Raw genomic sequence first — 12,732 nt, forward strand, 5'->3', positions numbered from 1 at the left:
CGGCGACCAAATTCTCAATGTAATGCAAAAGCAAAAACAAAATCCAATCTATGAAAAAATGAGACAAAACAGGGAAGAACCTTATACACTCATTCACATGTTAAAAAAATACACCTAACCATTTAATCAAAATTTACTATGAATTCAAAACATTGTTATTATATGTTGTGTATTATCATGTTGTTATTATAAGTCTGCAGGTTTGCTGCACTGTATTTGTTTTCTTGAAAGGCAGACCAATATCTTAAAATGAGCTTCAAAACCATCAGCTAAAAGTATTTATGAAAAAAAATCACCAATCTGTGAAAGTATTTAACTCGGTTGACTTATTTTTCTTTAGAACAGCTAAAAAAGTAGGCTAACCAAAAAACTACAAACATTTAGTCATAGTCAAAATGTGCAGGTCAATAAATAATAAATCTATGAACAGTTATAAATAAAAACACACCTATGTACTATTGATAAAACATTGTTTATTTACAAACATTATGATCATATAACATGAAACCTTCTACAGTCTACAATAATATTTAAATAATAACATTTATACAAATTATACAATTTATATTGAAATATCTATGTAATTAAAGCTCTAAAATATTAAGACAGTAAACAACAAAATAACAGAAATAACAAAGATGGAATACATTATACATTCTAAACATTCAAATGTTGTACAAATCACAAACTTGTTTTTGACCACACACGACTTTAACTTGTTCACAAAATACAGGTAAAATACCCCCGCCGCAGCAAACCTGCAGACTAAGCGAATTTCCATTTGACTGATTGGATTTACACTGAAATGTCTACTTAAAAATATAACATTTATTCTTGATTTAAATAGAATTAGTTTAAGTACTTAGGTTTGCTGCATCAGGGAGGGTAAAACTTTTTTTTTTGTAAAATGTGAATAGGTAGTGAGAAATAAAAACATTTTCCAAATTTGATCAAAATATGTTCACAAACAAGCAAACTACAACAGTTTACTTATTCTCCATAAGAATAACATGGGAATTTTAAATTTACAATTTTTTGGAATTTTCTCCGTAACTATTAGGCGCATAATAACGCTTCAATATACTAAATTATTTGTTTTTTTAAGCTCTACAAAATGGTTTGGAAAGAAATTGCTAAATTTTTTGTTTTTTGGGTCAAAAATAGGAAAAACCTATTTTTACCCCATAAAACCCCCCGTAAACCCCCGTTCCCATGGTCCGATCATGCTGGATCGCGAACTCGTACGAATAAACGTACGTTTACACGTTTGTACCAAATTTCATCCAAATCGGATCATTTTTGCTCGAGTTATCGTGCTGACGGACACATATATATATATATAAATATATAAATATATATATATATATATATGAATTTGAACGGATGGTGTTTTTGGCCTCTAGGGACCTCAAAACGAAAAAAAAATCGGTCCCGCGTCCAGGTCTTACCATGAGTACTACGGTAATAGCTTATTCCCTATATGGGAAATTCGCTAAAATAAAAATAAAATGACAAACCAACTCTTTGATTGGTAGTTTACAAAGATAAACTCTTATAAAACAAGTCTTGAAAAGAATAGCAAAGTATGTAAATACTTTCAAATATATAGGTGCCAATATTTTACAGTAATTTCAATCCTACAAACTCAACTCATTTAAGAGATTGTATCACCATTTTCATCACCTGCTTTAAAAACCAAAACTACAATTCGGATACAAAGTAACGTACTAACATAAGAATCACTAAATAAACAGCACTGTAGTTTGTGAACAAGACCCCTAACTAACAATAAATAAACTTAAATTAAAATAATATAAATGCAAAACAATCGTTAAGTACCATTTCTAAGTATACTGTACGAATATAAGCGTATTTGAGTTACATTCAAAATGAATAAGTTATAATTTCCCAAAATATTACAACAAAAACTTAAAGCTAGTGCGTTATCTACCAGTGGTAATGCTACAACTTCTATAATTTGTGTAAGCACCTAAATTTCTTATAATATTACAAACTTATAATTAGGACAATAGAGTTAAATAGAAATTTTAAGGTTGTGTAAAAATGACAATGGATCAGCAGGAGCATGTTAAAATTATTGGTGGTTAAAATAGTTAAAAACGGGTAAATGCAAAATATGAGATGCGAGAAATAATTTTAAACAATGATGTGACGGTCTGTTTAGTTTGAATGTAATGATTGTCCATTTAAAACCAAATAAAGATAAATATTATGCAATATTTTAGAAATACAGCCATTTGACATAGGCTACAGATTTTTACATTACGTTAGGATAAGAACTACAAGAAAGCATGTTTACGTGTCTGTTACATGTTTTGTTAAGTTTGAGTGCACCTGTATTGACTTTATGTTTTTACTTCTGATGAGCATCAATAGGTCAACCATCGATGGTAACATTGGTATCAACCATTGATGTACCGATAACAAGCTACAACCGATTAAAACAATTGATACAAACTTTTGCAATTGCTTCGAAGTTTACAACCGAGTTAACAACAGGTGACTTTAACTCCCTAAGGAAAAAGAGCTACTTTAAACCTGCAACGCATGTATTAAAAACAGCTGATTTTGCTGTAGTATGACAAAAATAAATAATATTATGCAAAGTAATAAAATACTATTAAATAACTGGATAGTATTGAAAAACAACCAAATAAAACCTCCAATGGCTTAAAATGTCATTTACATAAAAAAGAATAACAATAAAAATTCTAATTCAATAAAACACAACCTTTTCACAACACATTTCTTCTTAATTGGTAAATTCAATTTAAAACTGGTAAAATTGTCTATCTGACCAATATTGTTTAATCAATTTCTGTTATTTCCTACAGCAAAATGGAAATAGTTGGCTATAATTGACAAGGTATAAGAATTTTGTCACATCTAATACATTAACAATGATCAGGTATTAGTACATACATTTCTTATAGTAGTCATCAGTTTGGCACAATAAATATTTAATCACACAATATATCCAAACACTATCACTGTAGAAATATTTAGATACATCAATAAATAGTTTAATCTAAGCTTAAATGTAAATAATTAGTCAATAATTGGAAACTGAAAAATTATGATTAAGTTTTTTTTTGTTATGAGTTGTCAAACGTATAGTAGTTTGGCCCAAACTAACTACATTTACATGCATGATTAAATTTAGTCTTAATTTCCACTGAACGTTGAGTTTCAGATTATTTATGTTGTTTTACACACGTGCATATTGTAGGGAAAAATCAATAAAAATGAGTTTACCGACCCCAGAAATATTTCATGATTATGTTCCATATCCAACAATATCGTTTGAAAAATCCTCTTTTGAGGTAGCATATTTCGGGTACTTTTTGTCTAATCAGTTCAGTTTAGAAGTTTAGAAGTTGTGTCTTGAAAATTTACACATTTTTAGCGAATTTCCCATATAGGGAATAAGCTATTACCGTAGTACTCATGGTAAGACCTGGACGCGGGACCGATTTTTTTTTCGTTTTGAGGTCCCTAGAGGCCAAAAACACCATCCGTTCAAATTCATATATATATTTATAAATATATATATATAATTTTACTTGGGTACTAAGTTTATTAATGTTTAATCTTTATTTATATATAGTAGCCCTATTTTTCTATTTTTCATATATATATATATATGTGTCCGTCAGCACGATAACTCGAGCAAAAATGATCCGATTTTGATGAAATTTGGTACAAACGTGTAAACGTACGTTTATTCGAACGAGTTCGCGATCCAGCATGATCGGACCATGGGAACAGGGGTTTACAGGGGGTTTATGGGGTAAAAATAGGTTTTTCCCATTTTTGACCCAAAAAACATAAAATTTAGCAATTTCTTTCCAAACCATTTTGTAGAGCTTAAAAAAACAAATAAATTAGTATATTGAAGCGTTGTTATGCGCCTAATGGTTACGGAGAAAATTCCAAAAAATTGTAAATTTAAAATTCCCATGTTATTCTTATGGAGAATAAGTAAACTGTTGTAGTTTGCTTGTTTGTGAACATATTTTGATCAAATTTGGAAAATGTTTTTATTTCTTACTAACTATTCACATTTTACAAAAAAAAAAAAAAAAACAGTTTTACCCTCCCTGATGCAAATCTCAGGTTACTTGTTAAACTAATTCTATTTAAATCAAGAATAAATGTTATATTTTTAAGTAGACATTTCAGTGTAAATCCAATCAGTCAAATGGAAATTCGCTTAGTCTGCAGGTTTGCTGCGGCGGGGGTATTATTTCATCTGTATGAAGCATTTTTTTAAATTAACATAAATAATATTGCTATGAAAAATTATGTATAAAAGCTATTGCCCAAAAAAATATTACATTTTTATCTTAAGTTTGTTAGTCTTACAATATAAATTGTACTGGAAAAACAACTTTATACTTTTTAATTGACCAATAAAATATAAATTATCCCTCATAAGTCCAGTTTAACCAACTAATTTTTAGAAATAAGTTTAATATGCAAATCTGCAAATAAATTGACTTCCTCTAACCTTAAACTACAAATATCTTAGCATACAACATGTATAGAAATTAAAAATTAAGGTTGTGCATTGCTAGGAAAGATATTTTCCTTATTATTAATTAACGTGATTATGAATGGAAATTGTTTAGGATTATCAACTTACAACATTACAATTTTACAAACTTTGCATGGCTTATAGCTAGAATACTGAGCGCTAGGTAGGCTAAATCTCTATTTCCTCTCATAAATCTCTCCATAAAAATAATTTGTAACTATTTTTACTGTAAGTAGGAAATGTATTTTAAGTAAGTGAAGAACTATTTTTAAGTGAGCAGTTCAAGTAATTAACACAAATTCTATATGACTTAGAAAAACGTAATAAATCTGTTCCTAAATAAAGGCATTTAACAATTAAATAAAGAAATAATAAATAAGATAAATTAACACAAAGACTTGATTGCACATGCTTAATTGCAAAATATGAAGCAATCATCACTTGAAGACCTCTAATAAAAGGCAAACAAAGCTAAAAAATAAATATTACACCATCTTTGATGTTTACAAAACCATAAATAACTAGAAGATGTATGTTTCATAGTTTTTATAAAGCAGAATTGTTATAAACTCATCAGGTACATAAACATCAGGGTTTTATATAATAATTAATTGTTTTGTTTAAGAGTTTGTCGGGCCTCCAGTTCTAGGTTTACAAATACCTTTGGCTTTTAGCGTGTTTCTTTACTACATCCTTAACTTTTTGAATTCAAATTTTATTTACCTGTTTTTGACTAAAAACTCAGTCAAATTCCTTTCAAATCAAAGGTACTTATTTGAAAAAGAGAAGAAAATTTTCCGTGTGACTTAATAAAAAAAATCAAGCAATACTACAACAAACAACAGTTTTATACATAGAAAGAAACGTTTTTCTAATTGTAAATGTTGTGATCCCACTATGCTTAAACAACACAATAACATGTTTTTGTTTAAGTAACAAAATGGCCCCCCTGACATATTTTAATAATTGCATTTCTTAAGAGAGTGTTGAAAATATGCATTCATTCCATGTTCAGCTAATACAGAGCGTCCAAGGCCCATGAACTCGAAATGGCAGCCTCAACGATACTATTCGTCCTAAAACCATGAGAACTAAAAACGCTTCTTTGCTTATTACTTTTTTACTTACAAATTTTCACAACTGATTTCGGCAAAAACTAAGTCAAAATCCAAGTCATTAAGTCAAAATATGATCCATCAAAAACCATTAAGTTGAAGAAAGAGGTAAAATCTACCTTAAGCCTTTGAGGATCGTGTGGACGCTGACACAACTTGCATGACGACAAGGATGATGTTTCCAATGACTATCTGCTTTCTCGCTCTGTACTGCACATTAAACGTGGAATTGAGTATAGCAATACTCGTAAGAGAATAAAATATCATAAGAGTATGAAACTAAACAACGGATAAAATTCATAGTGAAGAATTCCATCTCTTGTACATTGAATATCCCAGTTTTTTTGGTATTGACTACACAAAGCAATTTACCAATATTGAATATTGAATATTCAGTGGAGAACATGAGTATTCAGTGTGATGCCTGAAGTAAGTTGAGATGAAAACAGGATCAGTCTTGCACCGATGTCGGTGCGTGTCAACTTAGAGGTGCTTCCATCCAAAGACCTAAAACATTTATTACGTTTTAATCTACTTTCGCAATCTTGTACGGTGAAAACACAGTAGAACCTTAAAAAATGGCATAAATAAATTACAGTATACTTCCTAAAATCCACGAGTGGACTAACCACATTAAATTTTAAGATTTTTAAGGCATATTAGATTAGGTTTGCATTATCCACAATTTTGATTATCCACAATCACTCAACCACTCATTATCGTAAATAATATTGAGTCTACTGTATTTTAAAAGTGAACTTTTCACATGAAGAATGTCTACCTCAACTTTTCAGTGATTATTACGTTTCCTTTGCGTTTGTGGTGGGGTGATTGTATACAGCTACTCCTTGCTACTTCAACCTTTATACCTTTTACAGCACCCATCGACTTATATATTATTCCATCAGACTTCCTTACAGCTGTTGAACACACAACTTTCATGTTTCATTTGGTCTCATAGTAGCTTTTTGAAATGAATTTAAACCTTTTCTAGGATAGGACTAAATAACTCAGCCACAAGTGTTGGTTCCTTTCTACCTTCATTGTAGAAAATCTGTATTGATCAGTCGCTATAGTCCCAAGATGTTTCTTTATTGGTCCATCACCAGACAAAAATTCTACCAGTTTGCAGATCTGATGTCTCCTTTTTGTAGGCCCACCATTCCTTTCCCATCCTTTTTCATGAATTTCAGCAGTTTTATGTTTTTTTTATACATTCTCTCTCCCTTACTTGTGCCTGGTGGACTAGCCAGCTACGAGACAGTGTCGAGGACGCAGACCTGGAGGGGACTACGACTGGGCCGAGCCGAAGGTGCCAGCGGGTGGACGATACAGCCTCGGCAACGTCAGGATCTGCAGACTGTTGAAGGCGTACTTGCGCACTCCTACGTTCTTGTAGGTGTTCTCCCTACGACAGCCCTCGCTGCAACAATTACACAAAGACTAGAGTGAATATCGAATCATGTCTGGCTTTATAAGAAGCTATGTCCATATCAGGAGGACCAAAAGTGGTTGCATCAATATTTCAAGGGTTTTCCCCTCAAAAATACAATAAATTAGAGGTCCTATAATGCATTTAGAAAATGTTGAGAGATTTTAATGTCAGTTACCTATTATTTTTAAAATAAATAAATTTTCTAATTTCAATGATACTGTATGTGAAGTTACCTAAAAAAAACTCCAAATGTAATTAGTGTACAAATTATCGTTTTTATAATTGGTTGGTTTATCCGGTTTATCTGTTCAGGGGCTCGGTCTCGTGGTGGCCGATTAAGAAGTGTTCTATGGTAGGAGTAATTTTTGTGTTACTGTCAGTTCAGGAAGTGTATGAAACACATTTCTTAGTGATATTAATGCAGAATCTAACCCACCTCCTCATGCAGTCCAGTGCTCTTAAGAACTCATGCTCTGCTAGATCGTACTCTGAGCGTAGAATGTTGCATTGCTCCAATGTCACAGACATACCAGTCCGATCCTTGGCACTCTTACAGCTTGTGAATCTCAGTCCTGCAACAACATATAGCATACAGATATGTCTAGATAACAGACACACATTGCAGAGCACACAAACTTACCATACTCAACAAACTTACATTCTCTACCAGTTGATCAAAATGAATTTCAGTTTATTTTAGAGACTTTGAGGGGGAGGGGATTAAGATGTTTAAACTCACAACCTAAGCTAACAATTAAAATTGGTTGCCTTCTCTCAAAAAAAGTTTGCTCCAACTAGTTCTGCATTTTATTTCTGTATATCCATGCCATGATAATTTTTTAACATTTTTTGTAAGGGAACGGTCTAAATCCTGGTCTTGTTACGATCTAAAATAAATTTCAGTTTATTTTTAGAGACTTTGAGGGGGAGGGGATTAAGATGTTTAAACTCACAACCTAAGCTAACAATTATAATTGGTTGCCTTCTCTCAAAAAAAGTTTGCTCCAACTAGTTCTGCATTTTATTTCTGTATATCCATACCATGATAATTTTTTAACATTTTTTGTAAGGGAACGGTCCAAATCCTGGTCTTGTTACGATCTAACGTTGAGTTTTTTTTAGATAGCATGATAAATCTAAATTAATCTTATTTGAATAGGAAATAATTTTAAATGAATATTTTAGAAATCCAGCCAGGCAAATGGAAATTTGCTTAATCTGAGGGTTGCTGTGGCGGGGATATTTATTAATAAAACACCAAATAAGAAATCAAATTCTAAATACTTACAGCTCTAAATAAAACAACAAAAATGGTAATAAAAATTACATACAAATTTTTCAGAACTTGGTAATCTTTTCAGCGACTTGACTATCTCACCTCAATATAACTAAGTTTAATCATCCAAAAATTTAACACGATCTATAGAAGTTTATAGTAAACTTCCCTGACTTAGGCTAACATTTTTTTAAAAGTTTTTCTCTGACTTGCAGCCTTATTTAAAAACTTTCCCTGACCTTCTCTGACCCTATACCTGTTTCCCTGGCCTTCCCTGACTTTCCAGGTCCGTAGGAACCCTGGACTAATACATGGAAATAAAACATCTAGTTCCACCAATGGCCACAGACACAACACTACAGAAGTCTCCAGACATACCTTTCATCCTGCGACATATCCTGGAGGAGAGATGCAGGATCTCCACATTCTTGCTCCTGGAGACCAACACGGAGGACTTAAGTTGTTCCACGAGGTGTTCCAAGCTGTACCGAGGACCACTGAGCACCATCCCTACAAACATACACACATTTACTAGCTTTCTTTGAAGCAAAGTTCAAAATTGAATCGTTACTTTTTAACTTCTTAACCTTGTTATAAAACTCATTTCTTACATGTATCCTTCCTGAACACAAGTGGAAAATGTGAACTATTTGTGTTGTAATCAGTGTTCTGATTAGTGCTGCAATTAGTGATGTGGGCCGGGTAAATACGCAGTGGGTAGGTAAATATAAATTGGGTATTTACCCCAGGCCTGGGTAAATACCCAAAAACTGGGTATTTATAATTTTTATTAAAGTTAGAGAAGATTGAGATGTTTTTTTGCAATTATTACCCTGAAAGGATAGTAAAATGATGATAAAATGTGTTGAACAAAATTTCATATGGTCACTACTAGCATTTTACTTCTCGGTATAATCGCCATAAATACCCAGGTCTGAGCATAAAGCATAATCGGCATAAATACCCTGGTCCCATGGTTGCACTGGTCCTGACTACTTGTGATTTTTTAATTTCTATGCTAGATAGATGAATTTATTTTATTGGAAGTGAAGAAAAATAAATTGTAAAGTAATAATAATTATTTAGAAAGACAGGAAAATGTAACCTAGTAGTGGCCTATGTGTAAACAACTTAAGAAAATAATTAAAATTCAATCTGTAGGATGGCAGGATTTAATAATATTTTTGTTCTAGATCTTTTGTTGGTATTAATGGTATCAAAATAAAAAAACTAATTTCATAAACTTGTGGTACAAAACATTTGAATCTATAGCACAATAAATCTTTCAACAATTCCTGGATATTTATAAATCAAAATAATTTTGTTTATGTTATTTAATTGGTTATAAATTTATAAAATGATAAAAATTGAAATAGCTACAGCCTTTTTTAATATAGGCTACTATTTTTTAGTAAGTTAAATATAACTGATGTTACTCGATTTAAGACACGAAACCCCATGCTTATTTATAATAAAAAAAAGTGCTAAATCATTAAATAAAAGGAAGCCTACTAGCAAAGCTTGAAGTAAAAGGTGTTATAGACTATCCTTTATTAATCATGTAATGATAACAATAACATATTAAGGGGTAAATATAAATGAATTTCAATCGATTTAATAAATACCCAAAATACCCGGGTATTTATGGATTTTGGGTACTTACCCGGGTAAATACCCAGGGTATTTACCCCGAGTTTTAAATACCCGGGTATTTTACATCACTAGCTGCAATGAAGTGGGGGATTTTTTAGGATACTTGCAGCCTTACGCCAAAATAACCAGAACAGCACCTGCCCATTAATTCACTTCCCCGCAATCGCATCTCGCACTATCAGGGGACATTTTTAACATCACCCACTGTGGCAAAATCGCGAACATCTCCCGCGATTATGGGAAAATCATCATGGTCACCTGCACGCGTGGCACTAATTTCATTAAATAAAAGCTAAAAAACTACTAATAAGAATAAGAATAAGAATCGTTTATTGCCGTTAAACATGTACATGCAATGGGCAAAGTCACATTTTTACAATATCTTAGCCTACTTAAAAATAAACAGATGTATAGGCCTAGACCTTAACACAGAATGGTAACATTGAATCGTTGAAAGTCATTTTCAAGAACTCGTTAACACTATACATGGGGTTTTCCACTAACCAATCTGACAAAACTCTCTCAAATTTACTATTACTAACTTCTTTTGCGCTATGAGGCAGTTTGTTAAACAAATTAATACTAAGAACATTGAAAGACTTGAGGGTTTTACTTAACCTACAATGTTGCCTATAAATATGATGACTAGATCTTGTGAAATGGTTGTGGATTTGGTTTGACAAAGTGAGGTTATCTAAATTCTTCTTAACATAACATAAACACACAAAAATATATACATTTATCACAGTTAAAATCTTGGCTTGTTTGAACAAGGGCCTACAGTGCTCATCAGGGTCTACATTAAATAAAATCCTCACAGCCTTTTTCTGGATCACTAAAACTTCACTTATTTTTGAACTATTGCCCCAGTACAAAATAGCATAGAGCAAAACACTATGAAAAAAAGCAAAATAACAAGATCTTAAGTAATGACTAGGTAGGCTAAATCTAAGGCGACGCAACATGTGAACAACTTTGGACAGCTTTGAACAAACCTTAGTAACATGAGTATCCCAAACTAACTTAGGATCAAGATGGACACCTAAAAGTTTAACGCTACTGTCATCATCTGCCTCTTTCGGTGCTCTTACGTCTAGAGAGAAAGTTATATTCTGTGTCTTATTCAAGTTAAGGAGAAATTTGTTAGCTGCATACCATTCAGCTGCCTCTTTAAGAACTACTTCATTCATGGTGCAACAAAGGTCATTAACATTTTTCTCGCTTCTAAAAAAGGTCGCATCATCAGCAAACATGACAGTACTAGCAGAGACATTATCAGGCAAGTCGTTAACCATAACCAAAAATAGGAATGGGCCCAGGACCGAGCCCTGCGGTATACCGTACTCAACCTGGGTAGCGACTGACATTGAACCCTTAACACTAACTTTTTGTCAGTGAACTTTGACTAACTAATATAGCCAGTTATAAAATAAACAATGTTATTTTTTACAGAAAGTAAATTTTGTCCATTTACATAAGTAAATACCAGTTTCAGGTCACTGAAACAAACAGTCAGTCCACTCATAGTAAGTAAAGCTTTTTTTGAGTCGTCCAAACGTATACCTTAACTTCTTACCAAATTTAACCTAACCATTAAATATGGTAAAACGAACTAGCAACACAAATGTAACAAAAACTAACCTCTTTTGTCACTAGGCACGTTGAGCTTCCTAAACCGATGGTAGTACTGATTGAGTCTGTCGAAGTTGTCCACGTTGCTTCTCTCTTGCGGCTTGGTCGCCCCTAGACTCTCCGCAAGGGTGGCCATCTCGTTGATGCCAATGTTGAAGAACACCGGGGTGACGTGGAAAGTAACAGAAGTGGTGGGGGGAGAGGAGAGGGGAAGGAGAGAATGTACAGAGTCTGGTACCGGAAGCATCACACTCAGCGACGATCCAGACTTGGCTACCTTGGGCACCACCTGATCTTGCCTGGGTGGAACAATACGGTTGTAATGCTAATACCAAACTGTTCTTAGTAAATTTTAAAGAGGAAAATCTTTTTGAGGTTAGTATTTTTAAAGGAAATATTTTCTAGTATTTAACACTTATTTTACTTTCTTGAATTTAAGAAACTGTTATTCCTCACTGAGCAACACCAACTCTCACTGTTCAAGGGATCTTTTTTGCTTAAATTACAATTTACAGGAAAATAAAGTTCTTGCAATTCTCATACATTTGTCTACTTTTTATACCTGGACATATTTCTTAGGTAACAAATCAATGCATTTTTGTGTTTGATTCACCAAAAATCTCACTATCTAAACCCCAATTATACTCCAATTCCATGTTCGACGTAAAGTAAAGGTCTTATGGGAGATAGGTTTTAAGTTATTAGCATCACTTAAAACAGTGGAAACCTGTTTATTGCCATGCAGGCTTCAACTGTTCTCCTGGCCCTAGTGGGACACTAAAGTAAATGTTGGTTTTTTTTGTTTTTTTTTAAATGAATAGTTCAGCTAGCTAACCTGAGAAAATTAGAGTCAAGACGCTCTTCAAACTACTCCTCAGCGTTGTGATTTGTGATCTTTGCGACTATTACACCCTGACCACTAATTTTTCAGGTAAGCTAGTTAAACTCAGTTTCTTTACAAAAAATACCTAACAAGCCAATTGAAATATAAAATTTAGCCTTTCCATTAAAATATAAAAATAAATATTCTTATTTATATACTTCTATACTTTTAATTAATATA

The 12,732-nt window shown here is 32.5% G+C and overlaps 1 protein-coding gene across 1 annotated transcript in view; it reads right to left on the reverse strand.

Moving 5' to 3' along the window:
* Window positions 1-5,560: 5,560 nt before the first annotated feature.
* The window catches only part of LOC128995722 (uncharacterized), a 34,837-nt gene continuing 27,665 nt past the window's right edge, over window positions 5,561-12,732 (reverse strand). Inside the window, exons 32-36 of the mRNA XM_054420740.1 lie at window positions 11,679-11,968; window positions 8,763-8,894; window positions 7,545-7,680; window positions 6,905-7,096; window positions 5,561-6,180 (exon numbers count right to left, since the gene is read on the reverse strand). Of these exons, the coding sequence (XP_054276715.1) occupies window positions 6,964-7,096; window positions 7,545-7,680; window positions 8,763-8,894; window positions 11,679-11,968 (691 nt within the window). The 3' untranslated portion in view covers window positions 5,561-6,180; window positions 6,905-6,963. The remainder of the gene's footprint in view (window positions 6,181-6,904; window positions 7,097-7,544; window positions 7,681-8,762; window positions 8,895-11,678; window positions 11,969-12,732) is intronic.

The sequence above is a fragment of the Macrosteles quadrilineatus genome, unplaced genomic scaffold (genome assembly GCF_028750875.1).
Source record: "Macrosteles quadrilineatus isolate MER2022 unplaced genomic scaffold, UCM_ALF_1.0 Scaffold_5__1_contigs__length_97177068, whole genome shotgun sequence".
Taxonomy (NCBI): domain Eukaryota; kingdom Metazoa; phylum Arthropoda; class Insecta; order Hemiptera; family Cicadellidae; genus Macrosteles; species Macrosteles quadrilineatus.